General features: G+C 39.0%; 1 protein-coding gene across 8 annotated transcripts in view; it reads left to right on the top strand.

Moving 5' to 3' along the window:
* The window catches only part of ARID1B (AT-rich interaction domain 1B), a gene marked incomplete at its 5' end in the record, with an annotated part of 336354 nt that overhangs the window by 30240 nt on the left and 278586 nt on the right, over nucleotides 1–27528 (top strand). For all 8 annotated transcript variants that reach the window (XM_082307126.1, XM_082307119.1, XM_082307122.1 and 5 more), the window contains one exon: nucleotides 2886–3080. In XM_082307126.1, the coding sequence (XP_082163252.1) occupies nucleotides 2886–3080 (195 nt within the window). The remainder of the gene's footprint in view (nucleotides 1–2885; nucleotides 3081–27528) is intronic.

Consider the following 27528-nt stretch of genomic DNA (forward strand, 5'->3'; position numbering starts at 1 on the left):
AGGAAAAGAGGAGCAGCTGTCTTGGAGAGGACAAGGAGAAGCAAAGAGACAGCAGACTGGTGAGAAGAAGGGAAGGAAGGATGAAGTGGCAGTGAGGCTTGCTCTCCTAACACGCATGCACGCGTGTGCGCACACACACACACAAAAAAATCTCCACTGCTTGGAGGTCACTAGTCCAGAGGACGGAGAGACTCTTCGACCTGTATCTATGTCACCTCCTGACCTTCTTTCCTCCTCTTCCCTTCAACTCTTCCTGCCTCACTCCTGTCTCTGCTGCTTTTTTTAACCCATTTCTTTGTCTGGAAAATCGGAGGCTGCTTCCGTACACCTTGTAACTCCTCTGATGAAGTCTTGCTGTGCTGCTTGCACGCTCCCATTGCTTCCTCCCATGCTCCTCACAGTCTGGTGAAATTCAGGTGCTCTCTCTGGACAGGGGCGCACACCTCGCCTTTCCTGAACGTCCAATGTCACCCTGGCAAATTAAAATTCTCTGCCCCACAGCGTGGTATTCAAGAGGTATTTTTAAGTGTTTTATGTAAGAACATAAACGATGTATTTTTCTGTGACCTCATTCTAAGACATAGCTGAACTGTTTCTGCTGAATTTTCCAGAGAATTTCAGCCTCAGGCATACATATGGCCTGGAAAATTTCAACCTAAATGCTCGAAGTTTGGCAAAGTTTATATGCACCTGAAAGTAGTCTTAATAATGAAAGTGTCAGACTGTTTTAGCTGTGTAGCTATCTGCATTGTTTATGATTATATTTAAGTAATGGATGTGGATCAGAAAATATTACACTCAAAGTTAATTAAAATTGAATTTGAGTAAATGTTATTGGAGTTGAGACCTGGAAATAATACCCCGAAACAGAAGATGGTGGCAATGAACAGTGCTTCATGAGAATCTTGTGAAGGAAACTCAAGCCTTGCTTTGAACAAGGATTTATATTTGAGGAGATGAATATGACAGGTGATGCACAGAACGAACATTAAAACACAGAAATAAACATAGATTAAGTATCTTGGTCCATAGGAGGAAATTTAAGTTGTCCCCTGGGACCCTGTAAGAAGGAATCTCTAGTTCATCTGCTGAACCTTGGTGTTTCTGTTGCTTTTAGTTAAAAGTGTGGTGCAAGTGCATGGTGGCCTAAAAAAAAAAAATTAAAATAGAGAGTGTTGTTACAGGTCAGGTGGCCTGAAGTGGCGGGGGAACCATTGATTTTGAAAAGTATGAAATATAAATAGTAAATTACCCAGGGACATTTAGTGGTGAAAAATAGAAACTTCTAATCTGGCTGCAAAGAAGCCAAATAATAAAGGGAATATTGCTGAGTAATACTCAGCCAAAATTAGAAGTGAATGTGTAATTCACTATGGTGGCAAAAAAGGGCAGTCCTCTTCTGAAGTGAATGGAAGTGTTGTGTGAGGAGGAGGAGGTTATCATTTGCACCTCCTCAGGTGTAGTGCGTCCACATTTGGAATACTGTATTTGGCTTGGGTAACATTCCTGGCAAATGGGCATTGGTAAGGGTGGGGAGAGCCAGTGAAAAAAGTGAGGAGGTTTGAGTTTCCTTGCAGGAAGAAGAGAGTAAGAAAAACATGTAATAGCTTGTTAAGCAGTGAGTACTTTGGAGAGCACATACTTCGTGTGTATAGGGAAAAAAAGCCATAGTGTGTTAGTAGTACGAACAGCAATAATGAGAAGAAACAGGGATGGGAGGGGGGAAATGTAATTTATTGTCATGATAACTATTACATCAGAATATAATAGCCAAAAAGGACTTGTAGAAGCTGTGTTACATAGGAGGCTTTAAAATGAAACTGGTAAACAGTACACTGTAGGAAAACATGCACAAAATGTGCTACGGGAAGGAATTCTGCTCCTGGCGGGAGGGTGGGCTGGCAGGGTGAATTGATAGGTCTTTTTTTTTTTCTTGGAGGAGGGGGGGGAATATGTCTCTTTCATGAAGACGAGATTGTTACAGGCTTTTTAAAAGCTTCCCCCCCCCCGAATATAGCCAGCACTCAGGAATTAAAAAATGGATGTCATATTAACAATACAGTGCTGCGCTTGACAAAATATGATATTCTTTCTGGTTCAGTTAGTCCTCAGTAATAAAACATGAGAGTAATACCACACAATGGTTGACACCCGTCCTGAAACTGTTACAGTGCTTGGTAAGTGCTGCCAAAAAGTCTATAAATAAAACTTCCCTCTCTTGCCTCCCCTCCCCCTCCATCAGTGATTGCAGTTTGGATTTTCTAAGGTCTGTTAAGGAGGCATAGAAACTTTCATGTAAAATGTGGGTTATGACTTGCCGTTTGATCTGGAAACTTATTAATGCACATGATAGCAATACGAAAATGCTGAAATACAGTGTTTTGTGTGCATTGCACTTCTTGGAAACTTTATTTTCTTTCCACTTTCCCTTTTTTCAGGGTAAGAAAACAGATGTTTTCTCAAGGTTAAATGGCTTGTCCACTACTTGTGTCTGTCTTGATAGACAGGGTTTTATTTATGTTTAAACGTTGAAGTCAGTGATGCTAATCAGTTTACAATCATATACTTAATTATTTCTTCAGCTGAAACTCATTGGGCAGTTTTCCTGCTTTTTCTGTGGGTAAGAGGCGACCTTAAATTTGAGTGCAAAATTATTATTACTATTTTTTTTTTAAATGCAGTGGAAGTCCCAAACTCACCAATCAAAACCTCACCTAATTAATATGAGAACCAGAGTATGGTGCTTTGCCTCTTTGTATGTCAAGCCAATACTTGATGTATAAAGGATTGAGAAAAAGTGTATAGTTTGCCGGCGGTAAGCATGACTATTCTGGCCTTTTTCTTTCCATATCTTAAAGTATTTCTTTGCTTGTGTTTAACCACAGGGCAGTCCGATGGATCCAATGGTCATGAAGAGACCTCAGTTGTACGGCATGGGCAATAACCCTCACTCTCAGACGCAGCAGAGCAGCCCCTACCCCGGGCAGTCCTACGGCCCTCCCGGCCCCCAGCGCTATCCCGTGGGAATGCAGGGCCGAGCCCCGGCAGCCATGGGAGGAATGCAGTATCCACAGCAACAGGTTTGTGGAGGATTTTTCTGTGTTGCTTTGGTTTCCCTCCTCTCCTCTTCCCTTCTGACACTCTGGTAATAGAGAGGGTGCAAGTTAAAAAAAACAAATTCAGAAATAAGTATTCTTCATGCAGTAGGAGGGTGAAGGACTGTTGTAAAAGTAAATAAATTATGTTGACAGTGTGAATGTTTTCTGAAACCCCGTACAGTCAGAAAAAAGTTCACTTTCTTGCTGGTATCTTTTTGGAAAGAGAAATATGTCAAATGCCATCAGTTTTCTTTTTTTTTAATTTTTTTCCAGTTGACATCATTTAGCCTTGTATATTTTTTTTAACGTTCTTCTCTCTGGTTTAGATACGTTTAAATGTGAGATGAAAACCTAGAGCTGACATCACTGCAGCAAGCCTAGTGTTGTCCAGTGCATACAAAAGTGTTATGTGTTTACATCAGCTGTTTGTTGTTGTGGATTTTTTTTTTCCTCTCTTCCTTTTGGTAGGAGCCTGTAGCTTTTCCTATTTTTTTCCCTTTACCAACTCTTTACAGTCAGGACTTTTTTTTTTTTTTTTTTTTTTTATATCAGAGGACACAGAAATGTAAGAATCTCCTTTTATCTACTTGGATTTCACTGTTGATAGTGACCTCTTCTGCCTTTTTCCTACCCTTTTAAAGAACGTCAATTCCAGTGTTCATACCATATACTAAGGAAGATGCAGTAGTTTCCTAGAGGGGGGGATAAACCAAGGTTATCCAGAATTTGTTTTGCTAAATTTTTTTAACATTGGGATTAGATTTGTGAGTGTATGCAATGGGAGTTCTATACTTTGTTGTCAGCACAACAAACTATTATCCTGATGATTAATAGGGAAGAACATTTGTTTTGTGCAACTGAGTAATTGCAGATCAGCTTCTCATTATGTCCTTTATTGTTAAATCTAGAGAAGAAAAGAAAATTTTGGACTCCTGGCAGATAGGTTCCCGGTTAATTCTAGTTAATTCACCCAGCCACCAGGACAGGATGTTCATCAGGTGGTTAATTAAATAATGATTTCATATATACTAGTTGGGTGAATGGTACCTTTATCAACAGCTTTCTTTTTTTTATTCTTTTCTGTTGTTAAGTAGATACTTAACTTGCAAGGAAGAGGTCCATTAGTTCAGAAACGTCAAACAAGATGTTTGGTCACTAGCTTCAGACAGCAAAGCGTTTTGTCAGTTGTAAAAGGAGGAGAAATTGGGAAAAGGAGCTTTATTTTTCTCTGTGTGCCTGTAGCCAAAATGAAGTTATTAAAACACATTTTTAATTTTAAAATGAGTTATTCTGTGTTATGTGGAGATGAGTGTTGAATTTTCACTTCATTTGCTAATTGCTTGATAATTGTAGATTACCCGTCAGCAGGCAGTGACCTGGCACAGCGATTGGCTGCCGGCCCTCTCCGTCTTCTCACAGCATTAATATAATTGGCTGAGCAGCAGCCCAGTTCTGAGCACTAATGCTCTTTGGGGAAAAAGTGAGAGGATAATTATGACATTGAATTTTTATTGAACGGACATCACCACCTAGGCATGATTTTGTTTTGGACAGCCTCCAAAGCTTCGTGTGTTTGGTTTGTGAACCTCTAATGATCTGAATCCAGTTCTTTTCATATTGCTCATATATTACCACCTTTCTACAAAGGATTAAAATGCAGGAATGCAGGTTTGTAAATTGAATTGCCAACTTACCAGCTGAGTGGTAAGTTGTCTTTGGCACAGGATGCCACAGTTTGATTCCTGGCTGGATTTTTACTCCTGTGACATGAATATTAAATAAGGAGAGCCTAGCCATGCTTGTTAAAATTGGCTGTGTAGCATGTAACTGCTTCTAGATATATTACGTATAAAATAAATAATATTTCCAGAAGTTTCAGAAGATGAATCTCAGCACTTTCTGGAAATTGGAGTCCTTTACAGTGTCACATTGAATTTATCAAAAGCGCCAAGACACTTCCAAAAACTTGATTGGTTAAAAAATACTGGGCCTTAAACACATTCAGTGCTCAGGTTTAAGTATTGTGCAGAGAGAGCATTGGGTAGATGGGTTATGAGGGTGGAAGTGCCACACTGTAGGAAAGGTGGGAAAAATCAATGGGGGAGGTTGTTCTTATTTTAAGTTATAGTCTGCTGTTGCCCAAAGATAGCCAAGGCTGTCAGTTCTGTTTTCTTGGATGAAATGAGAAGGCTTTTTGTTAGACTGTGAAGATTTTTGAATTTTGAAGACGACCTTGAAATGTTAAGTCTGGCTCTTTGTCAGCGAGTGCTGTGGCTTGAGGTTAGAACTATGGGACTTGACAGATTTTAACTTGCAGGCTCTGCTGCAGGATGCTGCAAATGAAGAAATAAAGATGAAAACCAACACCCTAAAGATCCAGCTAAAATTAATGGAAATGGTAGAAATGAAGATAATTGCCTAGATGCAGGTAGCTGGTCTGTGTCAAGTTGCAGCAGAGAATAGTGTGTTCCAGCGTGCAGCCCAGAGGTGGAGGAGAGAGCTCGCAGGAAGGGAGGCCTCTGGCATAAGCAGTGAAAGATTAAAGAGGATGAAAAAGATGAAGTATTATCAGGTGCAGTCGTTCTACATATCTGCAGCATGGGTGTCAAGCACAGCCTGCTAACCTGCTGAAAAAGTGGTATCTATGTAATGCTGCAGACATTCTCTTACAACTGCTGTTTGGTCTAGGCATGCTTGATACCAAACAGGAAGGTGCGAATAAACCCCCAAATTTTCTTAACATTGTGTGTGGAAATCACAGGATGTTATGGAAAGTATGGGATATGTTCTGTGACATGGCTGCAAAGGATGCTGTGGAGAGACAAACCAGATCTCCTAAGCATTTGAGCTTGGAACTCCTCTCTCATGAGTTACCAGTGACGAGCCCCAGAACAAAACACTGAGCCTTATATAAGGGGCAAAATTTGAAATGCAGACAATCTTTTTGCATTACTCACTAATATACCTAAAGATAAAGGGGTTGAGATATATATGTAGGCATGTAGGAAAGAGAGGTGAAACTGATGAAGCTAATAGTAACCTGATGTTTTCTCTGTCTTCTCCAACGCTTGACAACAGAGATCCAGATTTATCATGTGAAGATGGGTGATAGCTTGCTGCAACAAAATGCTAAGCAATTTGAAGAAGGCTGCAGCATTTTGTCAAATTTTAAGGGCATATCCAGTTAACTCAGTGCGAGTCAAATAAATACATAAAGCATTTGGACTGATTTGGGTAAAATTGTCTTAATAGATTAGGCAATTAAAAATCAAATTATTCTGCACCTGTATAAAAGGGGAAGTAAAAGAAAGGAAAATGTTACTAAGAGTCATATACTTAATTTATAGGATTGCAGACTTGACAGTTTATGTCTCTTTTGTCAGTAGGCATAAATATGTATGGTGAATGAATTACTTATGAAGAGATTTTTATGTTGTTAGGAAACTTTTGGTTTTTTGTCTCTTTCCCGTCCTCTTTCAGTGGGAGGGGAGGGGAAGGGAAGGAGGCAAGGGAAAGCTAGGAGCAAGTTGACCTGTGCCTATGTTGTCAGTTTTCAATGTGATTGAAACACAAGCTGCAACAAGGCCAGTGTTTGCATCCCAAGGTTTTAAAATGCTGGTCTTGCATGTAAATCTTAATACTGCTATCTCATCATCCCATATACTCTCTCTCCTGGTTTGCATGGGATGAATGTAATTTTAGGATTATTAGCACTCCTCACCCAGGACTTCAGGGAGATTGCAGTACATATGTAAAAAGAGAAAGCAGAAGAACATACTTTCAGGTTTAACTTTCAGTTTCTAATCTCTTAAATATTTCTTGGAATTACAGAGAGGTGCTGTCAATATTGGAAATCCTAATAGGCAGGGATACTTAGCACCTGCAAACTTCAGGCTTCATTTTGCAATATATTTCACTATAGTGTGAGTAATAAGATCTGATTATAAAGACAATTTCCTTTTCATTTAACTTCTTCTTTTCCCCCCACCCCCTTTGGACCTCAATCAAGCAAGTGATGATGCTATAATCAGTTTGTGGCTTTGGTTTGATTGCCCTATCAAAGTGTTTCTGTGCTCCAGTGCTGTGTGCTGTAGGAAAACCTTCTGCTACTTTGTAAAAATATTTTTGCTAAATGTAGAAATACCTCAGAGTACCTATTAAAATAAGTTGTTTGGTTTTTTTTTTTTTCTGCCATTGTCTGATGGTTGCTTTTTCATGTTAATAGCATATACTACTTTTTTTGTGTGCTGAATTTCATTGAGCTTAAAAATCAGCTCCTTGAAATACCCACATATAGGTTTTGGAAGTTTTCAGCAAAGTCTGAGGGCATGGATTTATGAATATGTTTGAAAGAATTGAATGGTGTGATGTGCCTTTTTAATCAGATAATCATTGCCTAAGTGATTTTTTTAGGATGCATTAAAATTCCTTGTGTACTTGATGGACTGGAACAACAGCTTATTGTGTAAATAGGATTGTGTTGCTATAATGCATAGTAAATTCTTTATGAAAGATAGTTGCATGGATATGTACAATAGTCATTCCTAATAGCTGTTTAAAATGGAGTATTTCAGTACTGATCATGCAGTTGTCTTACTGCAAGCAGGCTCAAGGCACTAAGTCAGTTACAAGGCTTGAGCCTCAGTCTATCCTTTCTCCCTTTTTTGCTATAGAAATACTATAAGATGAAAGGGTACTAATCACTTGCCCCTTTAGTGTTTTTTATATTCTTGATTTGCAGAATTAAAAAATAAACATTGTCAATGTCTTCATAGTTTTAAGAGTGGAACTGTAGATGTTCAGAGAAACATTTTTCTTTTTTTTTTTTTTTTTTCCTAACGTGCAATTACTTTGAGGGTTAAGGAAAATATGTTGCTTGCCTTCCCCCCCCCCCCCCCCCCCTTCTCCCCCCCCCTTTAAGTCTTATGTGGCAGGTTTCAACTTGGAGTAACTTTTTTTAAAGGGGCAGAGAAGTTCTAAAATCTCTGGGAATGTGCGGCAAGGATTTATTGTAATGGAAACTGCAAGTCAACCAGAACTATAGCAGCACCAGTGTGAATACCTCATTTAGGAAGGGGTTTACAGTGCTCGTATTGGGTAATGTCCCAGATTGGAAATGTTGAATTTACGCCAAAGAAATCAATTGGCTCTTGGCTTAGCAGGTAGAGTTTTAAAGCTAGCAAACACAAATGTGTTTACTACTGGGTGGCTGGTTGCGTGTGTTACTTGCTAAAATAATTTTATTTCTAGAAGATTGAAGTATGCCAAGAAAGTGAGGCTTACTGTCATGTTTTGCTCTGAACCATTAACTTAGTGTGATGCATGCATACAGCGAATACTAGTCAAGTGATACGTTTGTTGTCTTCTGTGTGTATAATTGCCCTCACCAGCTAGAGAATATTGAACAGACTGCAGTTTTCTGTGCTCCTAAGCAGCTTTTAGCACAGTTGATGTTAGTATTGGTTAAGGGAGCAGACACAAAAGATAAACAGGGTTTTCATTTCTTAACCTATTTATTTTGCAAGAACAGAGAATGAATCAATATGATTGAATCTCAAAAATAACCAGCAGAGGACAAAACATTGAGATGTGTTGTTTTTTCTTAAAGATTGATAGACACATTTCATACACATAAAAAGGGACTGTGAGGCTTTGATCAGCATGTGCTTCAGAAGTACGTTTTTCCAGATTTTTGTTTTATTTGCCTTGGGTTTTTTTTGAGGGGTTTATTTTTCTTTTGGTTTTGGTGGGCGTTTTTTGTGTGTGTGTTTTATTTTGGGTTTTCGTTTGTTTTCTTTCTTTTGTTTTGCTTTTTTTCCTGGGCGTTTGCTTGAAGCTCTCACTAGTAGATTATGGATCTTCTTAGTAATTCCTGGAAAGCAGAAAGGTTGAAACTTTTAAAGATGCATCTTTTCCCAACTTTCTCTTCTATTAAAATCACGTAAATACTTTGAATTAAAATAATTCCTCAGTAAAATTTTACTTGAATGATCTATCCACCATCCTGTTGAACTACTATAAACATCCAGGGAAAAAAAAAAATCAATAAAATAAGTAGAAGAAATACTTCCTGGAGAGTGTAAAGTTTGAATCCTTCCTTTTATGAATCAGGAAAAAGGATGAGAAGTCACAGCTATTTGTCTTCCTTGTAAGGTCATCTTTAAGAATAGATCTTTTGGTGGTCAAGTGTTAATAATTGCAAAGAAAAGTTGCTGCTCTTTGTTATGTAAAGAAATGGGGTTTTTAAATTTCAGATTTAGGAAAATGCTAAATACTGTGCTTGTGCAGACTGTAGGAAAATGTTTAGTGTGGTTCTTTCTTTTGAGTATACTAAGCCTCATTGACTAAATTGAAAAAAAGGCTGCTACTTTAGTTCATGGCAGGATAAGGCTTTATGTTGTATTGTATCCTTTAGAATTATCCCTTCTATTGAGTGTAATTTACTCTATAGAGGGAGGTGAGCACAGATTACAGATAATCATGGAATCAAATTTGACATAAGTTTGGGGTCTTTATGGTAGCTTAGCTCTTCATCTTAATGCTGGTCATCGGAGATTGTTTACTGAAGAAAATCCCTAAAGTAGCGGAATTGCATTATTATGGTAAATAGAAACATTTCAGTAGCTTCTATCATTTCTTTGAAACTGTGCGGAAAAAATGTAGGTTGAAAAGGAAAAAGAACTGATCCTTCAGCTGGTGAGAGAATCTTGGAAATGAGACAGGGTCTACATTTTTATCTGTTCAATTACTATGTTCTGATGTTCAGGAAACGCTAATTTTTACATCCATCCTGGAGTAAATGGCAGTCTACATTTGTATAGAAAGTGGGTAAGAATCGTCAACGTACTATGCCAAATAAAATATTTTTTTGTTGCTGCTAAATGATTGTACTTGAGTTGGAATATTTCATAGCTGTAATCACATTTGTCATTCTGCTTGGAAGTGGGAGCAAGAGAGAGGAAAACATGCAAACCCTGTGTGTCGGTGTTCTGAAAAAGGTTGCTATTAAGGAAGCAGCAGTTATTTTGTTGATGAGAACTTAGTCTGCTAGCAGTATCAGCTGTCAGTCTACACTGGAGTTAGGTAGGAAATAGATTTTGGTGATCAGAAGTGGAGAACAGAGGGGTGTTTGCTGCTTCACTAGGAAGATACAAAATCATTTACTTACAAACAGCTCATTTTACATGGCAGCAGGAGACATGAGTTTATTTACATTTGAAGTAAAATAAGCATCTTGCTTGAAGAAAAGGCTGCTGTATTACTCTATTCAACAGCTGCCATATAATGACTGTGCCAGGAGGGTTTTAAAGTGTAGGTAAGGAATAATTAACTGTTACTCCTAATATTATAGTCATAGTAGTTTTCTGTTAATAATATTCATCAAAGAACAATTGGCACGCCAAACTACTGAAATGACATCCAGACCCATCATACGCACGCATATTAAGATTTTTGTAACCATACTTTCTGTAATGTCCCCAGGCGGCAACTCAGCTTTTTTTTTTTTTTTTTTTTTTTTTTTTTTTTTTTTTTTTTTTTTTTTTTTTTTTGAAGTCTTGGTATAAGTTTCTCAGAAGATACTATCAATTGTCTGTAAATCTGAACTTACTCAGAGGAAGCAAGGGAGGGAATAGAGTTTGCTTTTTTTAAAAATAGGGAGTGTATTTCCCACAGCTGAAAATAGGGCTGAAGATAAGAAGGTGAAACCTGCTTGAAATCAGTGGGAAATTTGCTGTGACTTCAGTGGAGCTACAGTTTCACCTGGGGGCCATGTTGTTGGGGTTGGGTGACTTGTTTTTAGTTGATAGCAGCGTAGGCAGAATTAGCCCTCCAAGTCAATTGAAGGGAATTTCAGAAAGAGACAGGTCAGTACCCTTCACTTTGGTGACCCTGGGACATGAGTTAGGTAGCTTTCTTCCTGGAACAATAGACCTTTCAAGAAATATCTGATGTTTCAGTAGCTCAAGATTAGACTCCTATTGCTACCAGCAGCTTGCCTTTTTTTTTTTTTTTTAAAAACTAAGATTTATGTTAGATTTAGTTTCAGCAAAACTTAAGGAAAACTTAGTTTTTACAGTAGCATAGTAAGTACTGCAAAAAAATCAAAAGCATTTTCCACACCTTTTTTATGTAGTCAGTCTTAAATGACATGGGTCCCATGCAGTATAATCAAAGTGTGCACAGCAACCTGCTTCCTTTCTGTAAGTTTTGTCACCTAAAACATTAAGACTTTTGTGGGAGTAGATGAGTTATAAAAGCTTAAAAAAAAAAATCTTAAATATATTTAAGGCTATTAACATTCTCTGTATGTCATTTTTTCTAAAACTCATGTTTGTTTATATTGCTCCTTATAAGTGTACTAACTGGGGGCATATAAAGATCCTAATGTAAATACTTTAAGCTTTTGGTGTTTTGTTGTTTTTCAAGACTGATGAAAGAAAGATTTAAGAACTTAAGGAATAACTTAAAGCTGCATCTCATTTAATTTTTGTAGGCTTTTATTGTTCCGCTACCTTGCGTGACCCCATTTTTGGGTGCTTCTCTGGTACTTCTGCTTCTTATTCATTGCTTTGCCTAAAATAGAACAAACGTGTTAAATGCTCGCATCCGTGCTGATAAGTATTTGATCTCTGAATCTTATAATGTCTTTGGGGGGTGGGGAAGAGGAGCAAGGAGAAAAATAAGTGTCTCTTTATTTCTTTATACGCTCCCTCCTTTTCCTCCTCTTCTGGACACTATTTCTTAGTTTTCTTTTTGCATTTGTGTGTTAAGAACAAGACACATAACAGGTAATAAACAATTTACTGACTGGACAATATTAAAAGCATATTTGAATCTTATATTCAAATACACCTTTTGGAAAGTGAGTGAATTTGGCTTTGGTATATATGTCAAAGGGACAAATTAGACTTGCTATTAGTTTGTTTCACAGAACAGTGATGAAGAGATTTCTGCAGACTTCTTGGCAAACCGTAATATAACTTGTCTTTTAAGACACGAGTCCAATCAAAATAGACAAGTCTTATATAGCCACTTAGGGAAGATGTTATTTTAATTATAGAAGTAACATTACTTATCTTGAGTCTACGTACATACGTGTGTTTTACAGGTCATGTTGGCAAATACGTGTTTTACAGGCTAGGTTAGCAAAACAGCCTTGTTCTTTTCACAGGATTGTCTCTGTCTGAACTGTTTTGTGCTGTGCAAGTGGTGCTCAGTAAAAAACAAATATGTAAGAGTCCGTGGCAAGAAGAGATTGAGCCTGTGCATGGAAGAAGCAGGCAGGGCTGCTCAGCAAGGACTTCTGCTTTGAGCTCCTCCTGCCCCTTCTGAGTAACTTCACTGCTCGCCTCTGCTGGCCCTTCTAACTTTCCTGCTGCCAGCACTGAAAATTGGTGTGTGTTTTGACTCTTCCACCATAGTGGAGGGTATTTAAAAGGATGGATGCAAATTGACTGGTTTTGTGTTTTTCATTGGTTTCATTTTATTGCTGGTTGGCAAAACTGAAGAAAATCAGAGGCCAAAATATCCCCCTGCAGATTTGGGAAGTGTGTACTTAATAGATTTATGACGCTTTTAGGTTTGGAAAGTTGTCCTAGAGAGGAAACTATTATTTCTAAAATGAACCGTAAGTTCTGCAGAAAATGATACTTTAGACCTTGTGTTCACCAAGGAAAAAAATCGTACCTGATGTTGGAGAGAAGGCAGGTGGGTTTTCAGGCCTCCAAGGTGATGCTGTGAGAAATCCCATGTATCCTTCTCAAATTGAAGATTAAGTTTTATGACCTGAGTAAATTTGCAGTCTTGCAGCAAATGGTGAAGAGTAGATTCAGTAAATGCCAAGACTGTGTGGGTACTTGGCCTTTCTTTTTTGATTTTATACGTTACAAGAAAAATAATGTTTTCTAATATTGCTTTAGGCCTATAACGCAGGGGTTACAAGAGGAGCATAACCACAAAAAGTAATTGAAGAATATCCAGGAAAAGATCAGATATACTTTGGGTGTATTGGGTGTAGGCTTTTCTTTCTTCTTTCTCTCTTTTGTCATCCCATTTTTGTCTTTCACATATATAACTATCTAAAAATATGTTCCTATTCTTGGCGTGCATTGAGATCCTCTATAGCAGAATAAAAATCTGACTAAATACCAGAACCCTGTGTACATGTGAGTTGCTGTGTTTTTACTGGAGTTGCTTTAGCTTTGCTTGCAGGAACTCTGAAACTTGCTTTCTGTAAAGCTGGTTTAAAAAAAGTTTTTAGCCCAGAGGATAAAATTAGTTATTGTTATGAAACTTGGTTGTAAGGCTGTTGTTTATAAGAATGTAGAAGGATGCACGCTGTGTGTAGTGTTCTGCTTAGTGGAGAAAACATGTTTTTACTTGAAAAGTGTTTTTTTATACGTGGACCCAATCTTACATATTCCACTTCCAGCCATAGGCAGGAATGACTGTGTCCCAAATCCTTCCACATAAGACATTTAAGTGTCCTCAAGACTTTTATAAATACTTGCCAAGAGAAAGGACAACACTCTTTGGCACTTGTTAATCCTGTAGTAATAAAATGCTGCAAAGAATAGCTTTTTTTATTGCATTGTGTTTTTGTTGGGCACTTTTTACTGTCTCGGAGATGCAAAATTTCACCAGGTTAATTGGCATTTTCAGTAGCATCGCTGAAAAAGGGAGGTGCAAAGTCTTAAATAATAGTTTGGTAAAAGGCATGGAAAGGAGCAGGGGACTAGTAGAGAAGCAGTATCAGCAGTTCTAGCGCTGATTGTACAAGGAATGATCATCCACTTCCTGCGTGTCGATAAAAATGCAGGAGAGCACCTTCCTTGACACAAGGGTTGCTGAAACATCAGTGCTGTCTTTTTTGTAATACTCCTGTGGATGTTTTTGCACAAAGTGGTATCTGTCAGAGCTTGAAATATTCTTGCACAGTTCCCTTTGAACAGGTAGCACAGGACAAGTTCTAGCACATAGCTGCTTGACATGGGGCTGCCTACCGCGGGGAAGGAATGCCTTGCTTACATACATCTGAGTTGATGTGCTAAGAACTTTGCCAGTCATTTTGCCGATTACATACTGGGCTGTAAATAATTACTGAACTTCCATTTTGAATCACGGCTTTTTTTCTTTTTTTTTCTCTGCCGTTAAAGGAAGACAATAGCAGTGGGAAATACTGAGGATGCTATAGCAGTTTGTGATTAGCCTGGAGATATTTTTACGATGAACCTAACATAAATCCACGCATTTTTATTGCTAGGCTGTCTTTGGTTTTGGAATGCAATATTTGCTCTCCCTGTGTTGCTTTCAGTAGTACTGTTCATCTAGTAATGCATGTGGTGTGGAGTACATCAAATTACAATTGAAAACAAGTATTGTGAACAGCTCACCTAAAGGATGCAATAAGAATACTAAGACTTAATATTTTCTTTAAAGAGATGCCTTTTCTTTGTTATTCTCATACACTTGGCAAGAGATTGTAGCTGATATTTGAACAGTGGTTAAAAAAAGTGTAGTCTTGTTTTCATGCACTTGCCAGAGTTCTTTGTCTACGCTGTTAACATCTTGTTTTGGAAATTGAGAAATTCAGACACTGGAATGTGATATGCTGTGAAAATCCCAATTGTGCTGAAAAAGGCAGAATGAATTGGGCGATAGGGCCCCTTGAAAAGACGTGAATTCACTCTTGTCCCATAATTTTTCCTGCAGGTGAAGTCGGCATAAGTGCTTATTGGAGCAAGCAACACACAACAGTGTGTTTGTGTGCAGTTGCCTTGAGGGATTTTTCTTGTCTTTTTTTCCTTAAGATTCCCTGTCTTGGGGAAACTTTCTCTGTTTAGCTGCAGGTGAAATGAGCCTTGCAAATATATTGGTCAGTTTAGGCAGAGGTGTACATGTTTGCCCTTATTGCTACGTTAATATTGTTAGTTACACTGTATTTGCTCATGGGAAAAACAAGTGAATAATGGAAGCCTGAAACCTTGTGCTGGATAGAGGTGTTAGAGATGCTTGGTCAGTCTTCTGTTTGCTCTCCCTTCCGGGGGAGGAAGCTGTATTGCTGGGGGGCTCCCTTTGAAACCCTGTTTGTGTTCAGGAATGCCACCACTAGCCATTAGCTCTCCTGTTGGTTTACGTGATTTTTAGTGAAATTTGCCTAAGGTTGTGCTATTCATGTCAATTTTGCCCTTACGGCTGCAGTTGCCAACTGGAGGCACAGGAGGCTTCCCGTTTGCGGGGGAGAGCTGCCTTCACAAGCAGCGGGAGAGGCTACCAGCCCTTCCTGCGGCGACCTGTCCCTTCGTGGAGTTATTAGGTGGAAAACTGCAGTGGTTATGAGCTGATCTGTCTCAAAGGTCTTCCTTCTGCTTTTGAGACAGTTGAAGTAAACATAGTGACAGTAGGGCTGTGGAAAACGCTGAACCTGTATTACAAAAAAGACAACTTGACGCAGCAGTCATTTGGATGGAGGTGTGTTTTGCTAACTACTGAGAAAAGAGTTACCATGTGAAAATAAGTGTGCAAATGCAAATCTTTAAAAAAAAAAAAAAAAAAAAAGTTGATAATCTTTCTCCTGAATGAAGCTGGTAATGGTACAGGACTGGCCACTGCGGTTTAGTGTCTTCGCCTGGATTTGGCTCCTTGTCATGCCTTTGGACACCCTACAGTACCACTAATTTAGAATATGATATTTCCTGAAACCATACTGCATATTGAAGCAGTGGCTTCTTTTTTTCTGGTATAGAACAAAATGACAGAATATCTCAGAAATTTCAAGGTAACAGAAATAAGTGGACTAAATCCATGCTATGAGATTGGAGGACTTTGGAGCTGTGATGCTTGAATTGCTCCACTGGCCAGAAAATAAACCTAGGCAGGCTTTTTCTGTCTTAAAGAAAGGAAAGTATGGCTCACACTCTCTTGAGGCTGCTGAGACTCCCAGATGATGATGACCAAGGGACATTCCCAAGTCTCAGAACTTCCCATGAGATAGAAAAGCCACCTTTTCCATTTAGTGCAAGAAACCTAGCACCCCTCTCTTCCCCTTCGCCTGCCCCCAGCCACATTTGGCTGTCCTGTCAGTCAGCTTTGGTGGAAGAATTCACATTAGTAAGGTAGGATTTTGATGCTAGTTGCCAGGAGGCAGAAGCTTTGTAAAAGCCTATTTATCCAGTTGACGTGCTCAAAAAGCCTTCCTTCCTGATAAGCAGGACAGAAACAAAGATCCTGGAAGTGACCCGCTGTTAGGGTGAATAACTCGGCGTAGAAAGCTGTTGGGGTTTTGGAGAAGCTGGTTATCAACTGTGAGGGGAAGGGAGCATGTTCTTTGTCTGGGCTCCCTCCAGTAGCCGGAGAAGTGATTTGCTGGGGGGCACTTTGGCTTCGGCAGGTGGAAGAGCTCTGAGCTGGGGCAGTGGGGGTGGAGGGTAAGATTACAGGAACATGTAAGCACACGTTGAAATCTAAATCATGGTTTTGTGAACAAAAGTGATCAAGGTACCCAGACATGACAGGAGAGAGGGGGGAGAAAAAAAGCCAAACTATTTAATTGCCTATACTCTAATGCTGGCAGCCAGGGTAATAAACAAGAGGAGCTGAAATTTCTCATTTACGATTATAAATTTCATCTACTTTGTATTACTTGAAATCTAGTGGGAAGGTTCACAGGATTGGAATGTTAAAATAAACGGTTATAACCTATTTAGAGAGAATTGAATGGGTAGAAGGGGAGGGAAAGTGGTACTCTATATCAAGAGTGGTATTATGCATTTCTGAATCACTGAGTACTCAAAAGCAAATGATCTTAAATGCTTCTGAGTTACTGTCTTGGCAGAGAAGGCAGGAGATGAGGGTACTAGCTAGTACCTGCTAGATACCACTGAAATAAAGTAGAAGCTGGATGACCACTCCTTTAGTAATGTTACTTGCGTTGGGGAGGGCGGGGGGAGCAGGGACGGAACACCTTCTGCTGCCAGTATTGAAACTCATATGAATTTCTGTTAAAAACTGTTTGTGCATAAATGCAGGTGACAGTTTGTCTGGAAAAGCATAGTATCTGACACTGAGGAATTCAAAGGCAGATGAAGAGGAACTGGTCACAGAAGTAAATTAGTGTTCTTTAGTTGTAAGGCCCATAGCTTAATTTAACTATGTTGTATGCAGAAAGAATTGAGCTCAAATAAGCAACAACATAAAATCTATGACCATGGATGCTTATAGATTGGTAGATGTATTGTGTACACATGCAAACATGTGTCTTTTACTTTCAGAGGGACAGCAACACAAAGATGGGAATGGTCTTAAGCTAAATGGGTTGGGAGGAAATTTTTTTCTATAGATGATGCTTGGAAATGGCTTAAAGGTTTTCTGCTAAATGAATAATTGAGGAAAAACTTAATTCTCTCCTGCTGTTTCTGTCTCCAGCATCTGTCAGAATTTTAGAACTAGAAGCTTCACTTCTTGAAGCTATTTCTTGTTTTGTTTAATAAGGATCTTTTGAATGTGGATCAAGTTTATTTTAAAGTGGTTTCTTTAACTAACAAAAACCCGTTTTAAAAGGAGTCAAATTCCTTCAACTATAAATGAGCACTAATTGTGAATTAAAAAAATGATCTGGTAAGAAAGAAATGTTCTGTTTACCATTTTTCTAATGTAATAAGCATGTTAAATTTAAGAACTGAATAAATATTTGTTTAAGTACATAATTGCTTAAATAAGTGTGTGTGGACATTTAAATACGTTTTTCTGGTTAGCAAGACTTGCCAAGCGTAGTGTGAAAGCTAGAGCTAATAATAAGACAAAACAGAATAGTTACCAATCAGTGAGACAAAACCTTTCTTTAAAATAACAACAAAAAATAATTAATGCATCACAAGATTAAAATATATTGCTCATACCAGATTTTCCTGCTTGCCAATTTAAATGAAGATAAGACCAGACTAATATACAATACTTTGATTTGAATAAATCCACTGTGATCTAGGAACTAAAATGCAGGTCTCACTTAACAGGGTATCGCTTTCTTCTGGAAAAGCAGTGACAGAGAAAGCTTTGAAGGTCATGATAGATAATCAGTTGAGTGCAAGTTCCTTGTCCAATCCTGTAGTTTAAAAGCATATGATATTTGGCTGAGTAAAAGAAAGTCATACTGGAAAACTCAGTCTGGTTTTTGGTCCCTCAAAATAGCTAGCAGAGATGGAGCTCAGATAAAGAATTGGAATGGCTGCAGTGAACTGGAGAATGTGGTCGACTGTAAGAACTCCCAAGAACTGAATAACCTTTTAGGTTAAAAGGAGGTCAAGAGACTTGAATCTGTGTATAACTGAATATGTGGAACAGAAATTTCAACGAAGAATTTTTCAGTCCAGCGTACAGGTATATAGCATGGGCTACACAGACAAAGAAAGCATGTTGACTGGAGAACTGTGGGCATGTGCAGATGCCATGTAAGGCTTGCTGTCGTCTTCAAGTGTTGCAGAATATCTTCAAACAATCAAAATAACCCCAAAAGATCTGAAAATTAACTTGGTCTATAAAGTATTGAGTGACGTGAATGTAAAATCACTTTCCTTCTGCATTATTGCAATCAGAGTATTTGTTTTTCTTTCTCCAGTGAATCTCATGTTCCCACAATGTGGTCAATTTATTAAACCTGTAGCACATTGTTATGCCTTCAGAAACTAGGAACTTTAATTACTAAAAATAATGTAATGTGGTTCTTAACTTTGTAAAAGTGAGTGCTTTTTGTGGAGACAGGTTCTCTACACCTGAGATGTTTGCTATCAGGCAAGTAATTTAAAATGCACGTAGAATGTGTGAAAATGCCTTCTGCAGATGGAAGGCATTCTTCTTCTAAAACACCCTAGGTAAACTGTAAGAGTTCAAAAGACACAGAAATGGTATTTTGCGTCTCACTTGGAATCACCAGCAGGATAATACCTGCATCCTCCAGCAAAAACTTACTTTTGAGACAGCAGTGAGGTGGCAGGCCAGTCTGTGGGCTGCCATGGTCTCCACAGTATGGGCAAGTGTGGCTGCGAGATGGACCAACCATAGCTCACAGGGAGGACTTCTGAACAGGAGACTCAGTGAATGGGGTACACACAGGTTTTTCTCCTGAATTTGACTTTGTCCAGTTCTGTAAAGCCCATTTAAACTGTGAAGTTCTTCCCCCCCCCCCCCCCCCCCCCCCAATGTGTCCCACTGAAGATCATTGAGAGTTTCTCCAAGGAAGGAGGTCAGGTGTAGACTTGTAGGTTTTACTGCATTTGCATGAGGCACTTCTGGAGAACGATTTTTGCGCTTTGTATGTTGGTTAGCCAGCCATCTTGGTTCTCACTGCTTGTTGTGAAATCAAAAATGTGCAAATGAAGAAGAGCTTACCTTACCAAATTTCCATGTGAGAAGGTGTGCAAGTGTATGCATACCAAGCCCTCCTCTGTATCTGTTCTTCTCTGTCTTGGTGTGCTTTGGGAGTAAGGGTCTTAATACTGTTTGATTAACAGTTTACTTTCCAAAATTGACCACAAGGAAGCAAGTTAAACAAATTCATAAAACTATACAGTAGATTAAATTGTGACTTAATCATATCAATTTAGTCTGGCTCTATTAATAGCTAATAAATGGCTTTATGTTTTTTAATGCCTGGGAGCCATGTTACAATATACTCAAGTTATTATTTCAGATAATAACCTCTAGTTCTTCTAGACAATGAATAGACAGTTATTACTGTTTTTTATATAAAATATAATTCTTCACTTTAGAATTTTCTGGGGTCTTTTGGAGAATAAATTAAACTTAATACACAATTTATTACAATTTCATATGTAAGTTTTGCTTTTAATAGTTTAGTTTTCTTTCAAATTTCTGTAAACCTAATAAAAATGTAACTGTAGTTATATATTTATGATAATTTCATTTGTGTGTGCTTTTAGTAATGCATGTATACTACATACTAATGAGCAAATGAGAGAACACATTAGAGTTGGAATATAGAAAGAATCCTGGTAATTAGGATGCTTGGGTACAAATTTTGACTCTGCTGCTGAACTGTTATGCTAATTTATTATAAAATGCATGATACTTGCAAATAAATGATAAAATACCTACCTGGTGCTGCATATTCAGTAGTGCTTTATCTAAATAATGTTTATTGAGCAGAAATCGTGTTCTTGCAAAATATGGAAGTGAAATCCAAGTTTTAATTGTGCTGGAGTTCTAGCACACTTTGAACAAATGTGCTCTTACACATCAGGTGGAAACACTTGTGCTGTAGATGCGTCAATTAATTGCTTTTATTTCAGCACTTTATTTGATATCTCCTCCTCCTCCCCCCCCCATCTTGTCTTGAAATCTTTTCAGTCTCAGTTGATGTCAGGTCAAAATGCGCTTTGTTGCCATCATGAGAAACTGTCCCCCTCCAGCAACAGGGTTCTAGATTTGTTTTCAGAGTAGCAGGAGTTTGCTGTATTGCATGTGAGGTCATGTGAGGTCATGCTTAAGACAGTGGTGTCGCAGGAGAAGGTCTGGAGGTGAGCTGGGGAGGCCTTTAAAAATGAGGGTGAGCAGGGGAAGCAGAAACCAACAGACAGACACAAGGGACGATATGGCCAATGCAGAGAGTCAAGTAGATGTCTGCAGGAGGGTAGGACAGTGGGGTAACAAAACTGGTGTGACAGCATCAGAGAGGAGCCTTGCGGTGGCTGTGACATGAACTGACAAGGGCATGGATGGGATATGTAGCTAGGCAGGCAGAGGAAATTGTTAATTTTAGGTGCTGTTGCTCTGGATGAGGTATCAGGGCTTTGGAATAATTAACATCAGAATTATTGAGGTAAGAGTGCTCACTGGTTTATTTAGGCACAATTAGTTTCATGTTTTCTTTCATGATTTACTGACATAAGATGTTACTGTAACCCTGGAAGATCAGTATACTGGAGTGGGCATGTATTTGCGTGTAGCTTATTAGAATAGCATGTGTAAAAGCAGTTTTAGAAGTTTTATTTAGTTAAGTGGGCAAACTATTTGTTTGTTTTTCCGTAAAAACACAGCAAGTAAGCATAAAATTTGTAGCAGTTTCCATTTAGTTGCCAGTGGTAAGTTGTCATTTACTCACCTTTTAGAATAGGTGGCAATCCTGAAAAGATGACCAGCAGAAAAACGTCCTGGCCTACTGTATAGATGAGGAGAATTGGGAAAGGTGTGGTCATCCCCTTCCACCAGCCATACTGGTGATTAGTAGATCCTTAAGAACAATTCACCATGTATTTCTGTCCTTTCTCTTCATCTGGTCCTAGTTTTGTTAAATTTTGTCTTTGGCATAATATATATACACGCATATACATGGATACATTATATATACACATACATATATGGTGGTATATATATCTCCATATCCAGAAACAACCTGACAGCATGGATTCCTGGGCAGTGGTAGGCAGCACTCTTAGTAACTGTGCTGGCTGCTCTTGGCTCCGTCAGCCGTAGTGATGCTTTAAATCTGGGATTTGCTATGACAATTAAATACAGACCATGTATAGCTCACAAATCCTCCTCTGCCATGACCCCAGATATTGATTTATTTGATTGGACAGTTGGAAAGCTATTCAGAATTATCTGTGGAGCAAGCAGCATTTTGAAACCAGTCTTTATTAATATTAAAATGATCTATTGCTTCTTATCGTCAAAATAATTTGGAGTTGGAGGGTGCATCTGATGCTGCATAAATCTCTAGGTAGTGGTGGGTGTTTGAACAAATTTTATGCAGTCTGCTTATTCGCTTAAAATTTTCAAAACAAGTATTCAAAAGCTGCTTCATTTGAAAGGACAGAGTTTTCACAGCTTACCGGGCTGCAGATTTAATACCAATGAACTTCAAAGCTTTTGCCGGGACAAGTGCATGCATCGTTGTATTGCTCCACAGTTCAGTGGTTTAGCTTAGAAATAAATTGTAAATGTCAGATCTAAAGAAGGGCTTGTGTTACTGTAAATTTGTGTGTGGTGGTGGTTTTTTTTACCCTGAGCTACATCGGTTAGCCTAGTAAGACGTTCTCTCCCCCTACACACGCTTTGCTTTATTTATTCCATGTGTGCTGTTATTTGTTTATTTATGTATTTATTTTTAAGTATCGTTTGTATTCCGGTCTAAATGTGCTTGAAAATTACCATCTGCTCTCCTGCTATTTAGATAGGGCATGCTACAACTGAGGTGAAGAGCTGTCACATCAAATATTTTCATTCTAGCTTTCGCACCTTTGATATCGAGTTACATAATTGCAGTGCAGGACCATTTCCAGGGATTCCTTATTTTCTTTTTAACCCTCCGGTTCCTCCCCCCAGTCTTTACTGGATTTTGCTTCATTTTGAGAGTTTCCAGTGCGGGTGCAAGTTTGTAGGTGCTAGGAGGTGAGGGTTCAGCCCCTCAAGAAGGGCCTCTCCTTTTGGTTAAATGCTAAAATTTAGTACAATAAGCAGGAATAGAAAAGCAGAATGTGCCTATTTATGGTGCAAAATGCTTATATACAGATAAAACTTTGTAGGGGTGGGGTGGGTTTTGGGTTTGGTTGGTTGTTTTGTTTTTTCCTTTTGGTTACTATTTTTTTTTCTATTTTCCACAATTCTTGTCTTTTCTCAAAGTAAAATGCAAATGGGTCAATGACGTACAGAATATATTTCCTGTAGTGCTGAGGTTTAATCTACTAGTGGGTTTTTGGGGGTGGGTTGGTTTTTTTTTTTGCTTGGGTTTGGTTAGTCTTAAGTTCAAGGAGTAGGGGAGGTGGAAACTAGTCTCAAAATTAGACAATTATAAAAATGAACAGATCATCTGTATTCACGTTGGCAGTCACTTTGGGTTGAATGGGAATAAACTGACAGAAGATGGTGTTTGGAAATGAAACATGATGGGAAAGCAGTTAGCACAAACTGCCCAATAATTCCTCATAGTCAGGAAAAGAGCGCCATTAGAGAGCAGGGGTTGTGCCAATAAAATAGCTGTAAGATAAATTAATGGTCTTACAGTACCAGGCACTAAATTTGGTGCATGTCATCTGCCCTCTCCCTGCTGATTAATTCGGTAATGGGGTGGGTACTGGCAGAGGCATCAAATTCCAGGTGTTTGTATCTCCTGTGAGGTAGAGTTTATTGTCTGACTTGCTTTGACCCGCTGGGGCTCTGGTGGGACAAACGGCTGGTGGCCGCCTCCCGGGTGAGACCCCTTGTCCTCTCCGTGGGGTGGCAGGCGGTTCCCCTGCGTGCTTACCAAGCTATCTTCCTCTGCGCTTTTCCAGAGAGTGACGGTGGTCTTCTGTATGATGTGGGGTTTTTTTTTCTTCTGCTGCTGAAGTAGTGGATGCAATAAATGTAATTAGTTACTTTTGCACGATGGTTTGTGCATTCTTGTGGCTTACATTGGAGGGATCTTTACTTTCACTGGCGACTAGGTGCCTCTTTTCTAGCCCTGTTGGACACCATGGAGGCCTTGGTGGCAGGTTGGTGCTGCCAGAGCCTCTTGTGCTTACATGGTGTGGGTGTCCCTCTGCTCAATCCATTAATGCACCTCTTGACTCACCTGAGCCCGGGGAGTGGGGTGGAGGGGCCAAGCAGTAGGACAGAGCTGAGGTCGTGAAGCTCAGACAAACCACGTGATGGGGATAAAACATTTCCCCCCAACCAACCCCCCTCCCCCCCCCCCCCCCCCCCCCCCCATTTAACCTCGTGGAAAAAACATGCACCAGAGATGTTTCAGCTGGAGTTGCACTGTTAATCATAATGGTAACGTGTCATATCTAACCCTGGTGTGGTAGCTGTGACCTCAGGCTTGGAAAGGATGCACATGTCTCAGGTGGTGTCATCCATATGTATGCACTCATGTGGGTGCCATGTGCATGCTTTCTTTTACAGCAGTAGCTCAGACATTTTCCCTGTCTGTAAAAGCTGCTCTATGGCTCCAGAGCGCTGGACCACAGGTGCAGCTGTAATTTCACAGAGGTTTTGTCTGCGTGTGATCCTGTTTTCTGAGCCACTTCATTATTTCAGCTTGAGTTTTGTTTCTTCTGTTGGTCAGCTGAAGCATTTTGGGGAATAGTGGAAACCCAGTAACATACCCTTTTGCTCTGAGGTTGCTGTTCCAGTACCACATACGGTTGTGTTGAAGGCATTGCCAAAATCTCTTCCAAAAGCGGTTATGTATTTGCAGTATCTCCTTGAGATTGTTTTTTCACAGGAAATCAAAAATATTATTCAGCCTCTCTCAGTTGGTTAATTCTCTCTTTTTCTGCAAGAGGAGAACAGCATGGGAAAAATACATGCCCAGCCACTAAGAGCTGGGAACTGCACAGCAGACCTAGGTTTATGTTTTCTTAAAACTAATCCTCCTCCTCTTAGCAAGGACTCATGTACTTGTGGTAATTGAATGGGCTGCAGGGTACATCGGGAATTGTAGTTTTGCAGTGTTTTGTGCTCTGAAGATTAATAATCTTGCAACCCTCTGAGGGAGATAAAGAGAAGATGTTCTCTGACAAATTGTTATCTTGTATTTCAGAAATGTGCTTTGAGCACTGAGCATACCTTCAATTCATCCCTTCAGTTTTTACCTTGATATCCTTAGTAATGGCAATATTTTAAACATCTAAGCTTGTCTTTCTCCTTCATCCCTCCTTGTTTTCTGCAACTGTTTTGGGTTGTTTTGGAGATGTTTCATTTAAAAGACAGTTGCATCTACCAGGAAACTGTTCTTGAAATACAAAACTTTAGGAAAAAATATTAAAAATGTTATTGTTTGGTTTTGTAACCATCTAGATGTGCAGGGCTCAAATTGCACAAATAAGATGTCAGCCTTTTATGTCTGAAGGGTGCTGGCAATATCCTAAGAGCAGGGTTTTAAAGAATAATTTATATAGTGTCTAACTTTCAGATAATTTTTGGCTTTCCTCTGTCAGTGGTTTCAGCAAGCTTTTGTTATAAATTTGTTGGGTTTGTTAAATACTGGTTTTGGTATAGCCACTGAAGTTGTTACTGAAGAGCTTAAGGCTGAACACGCGAATCCGGTTAGTAGCAAGAAGGTGACCGTCTTTCTTCCTCATGTGTTACCCTCTGCATTTACACCAGGGAGCTGCAGAGATTTTCATGGCTTACAGAAAACCTACAAATTCTTTATTGTTTCTGCGCTTTTAACACACACTTAAAAGTGGCTAAGAATACATACAAGTACTTAGAAAAATGTAACTTCAGGCTGGTTGGCTGAACGAAAAACTCCTGCTGCCTTATTTATTTTTCCTAACACCTTTCACATCCCTCAAGGCACGTTATGACTTTGAAAACCAGATTATATATGTGCATTGACTACCCAAGTGCTTAAAAACCTACAATGTGCTAGACATGTTACAACATATTTGGAAGAAAGGAAAATGGGAAAAATATTTAGCAAAGTAAATTTGTAGGAGAAGATAAACAGGCAAAAAGTGATTCTGTATAGGGAGAGTTTGTTCCAAAGTGCTGAGAGTAAGTGGTGGGCTTCATCGCTCTGCCATAGACTTGAACAAAAGATTTAATATGCTGTCTCTACTGAGGTGATAGTATCTGTCAGCTTCACCAATATATTTTATGTATAGTTATGAATTACTTGAAGTTTTCAGATGAGGGACTAATTACTAACAAAATTCAATGAGAATGTCTGTGTTAAGTATAGATGTGTATATATGTATTTAATGTGTCTTGGATGTTAGAGTAATTTTTGTATGCTTCTGAAATTTTCTTACGCTTTTTATGCTGTGTGATGCAAAATATAGTGTGCATCAATCATATTGCTGTTAAGTGGTGTTTTGCTGGTGTTACAAATCCGAGTCAGAATCAGCGGGGATATGGGAAATAATTTCCTTAATTTTGGACAGTTTTCTGTTCCTTGCAGCACACTGATTCAGTTTGGATCTCCTGTTTTCCCTGTGGATCAGTAGAGTGCCTTGCTAATTTTAGTGAAGCTTAGCAGTATTTCACTGAACAGGCGGGAGACTTTCCTTTTTTTGGGGGGGGGGGGGGGAGGGGGGCGGGGAGGAGGGGAGGAGGTTTAGTTTTCTGCTGGTTTAGTGCACTGAAATGGCTCAGCTCAGGGCCAGGGTGGTGCTGGGGCCGTGCAAAAAAAGTGGGGAGAGTGTGCCAGGAGGATGGAGAGGAGGGTGAATACTCTGGCACTTGGCAGTTAGGTCAGTCAGCTTGCTTTGCTGCGTTGCCACAGTCATGACAATTTGTAAATAAGCAGTAATTTGCTAGTCAAGGCTCATGTCCTTGAATAAGGCATCTCAGTGGCTGCGATTGGGTCTGCCAAAGCTGTGTGACGATGCCTTGTGCTCTTCTGTCCAGCAGTTCCATTCTGGACCTAATAAATGTTTAAAAGAAATTGGTAAGTTTCCATTATTTTCTTCTGGATTTATAGAACAGCATTTTGTCAAGATGCCTTGTCTGACTTCTCAAACCAGATGTATTCAGAAGGATGACAACTGACTGATAACTATTATAAAATACATTAGCATAGGATTTTTCTTCGACAGTCCCATTTGTGAGAAGTAATGAGGTCAATGCACAAGAAGTTTTGGCTTTAATTTGGCATGTTTTGGCAGCCTGTTAGAAAAGCATTGTTTAGGTAGGCACTTCTAGTAGAGAGGCTAGTAAATCTTTTTTTGTAAAAAAAAAAAAAAATGTGCTGTAAGTGCACTCTTACCTGGTGAACTTGGTCTCTGTGCAGGAGATCCACTCACCAAAATGCTGTCTGCTCCATCCTGCTATTTGAACTGGTTTTTTCTCTCCTAGTTCTGGTAGAGAGAATAACCTGTGCAACATTGATCACAAAGGTAAATAACAAGAGTAAAAACCCTAGCAGTTGGCCCTCTTGCTACTGCCTTTGTAGACGTGTAGTGGCTTTTGTACATGGAAAAGAAAAATTGCAGAAGTCACTCTGACGACAGATCTGCTACCAGCGTATGATTGCTCCTCTGTGTATAACAATAATGGGCAAACACAGAATCATTTAATTAAATTCATCTATCTATTAATTTTCTTATAACATGTTACATGCACTAGAATCTAAGTTTCTTAAGACTGTTTGGAAAGCTTAACTTTTTTTCTTCACGTTTCCTAAATGAATCTTAACAATCTAAACATCAGGCAGACTGTTATTTGACATGAATTTGTTGTCATATTCCAGATCTGCCTTGGATTGTGACAGAATTTATTTCATAAAATCTCTTCCTACTTCTCATTTCTCTTTCTTTTTAAATGGCACCACATGAAATGTTGTCCAAAATCTGACTCACTGATGAAGTAAGTCTTCAAAAAAGACAGATGGAGAAAGCAAATGTTGTTAAAAATTTTGTCTGAAGTATTGTAGCTGTACTAATAGTCACTTTTTTATCATAATTGGTGTACAGAGTTTTATTGTTTT

This window comes from Platalea leucorodia, assembly GCF_965183815.1.
Source record: "Platalea leucorodia genome assembly, chromosome: 3".
NCBI classification, from domain to species: Eukaryota; Metazoa; Chordata; class Aves; order Pelecaniformes; family Threskiornithidae; genus Platalea; species Platalea leucorodia.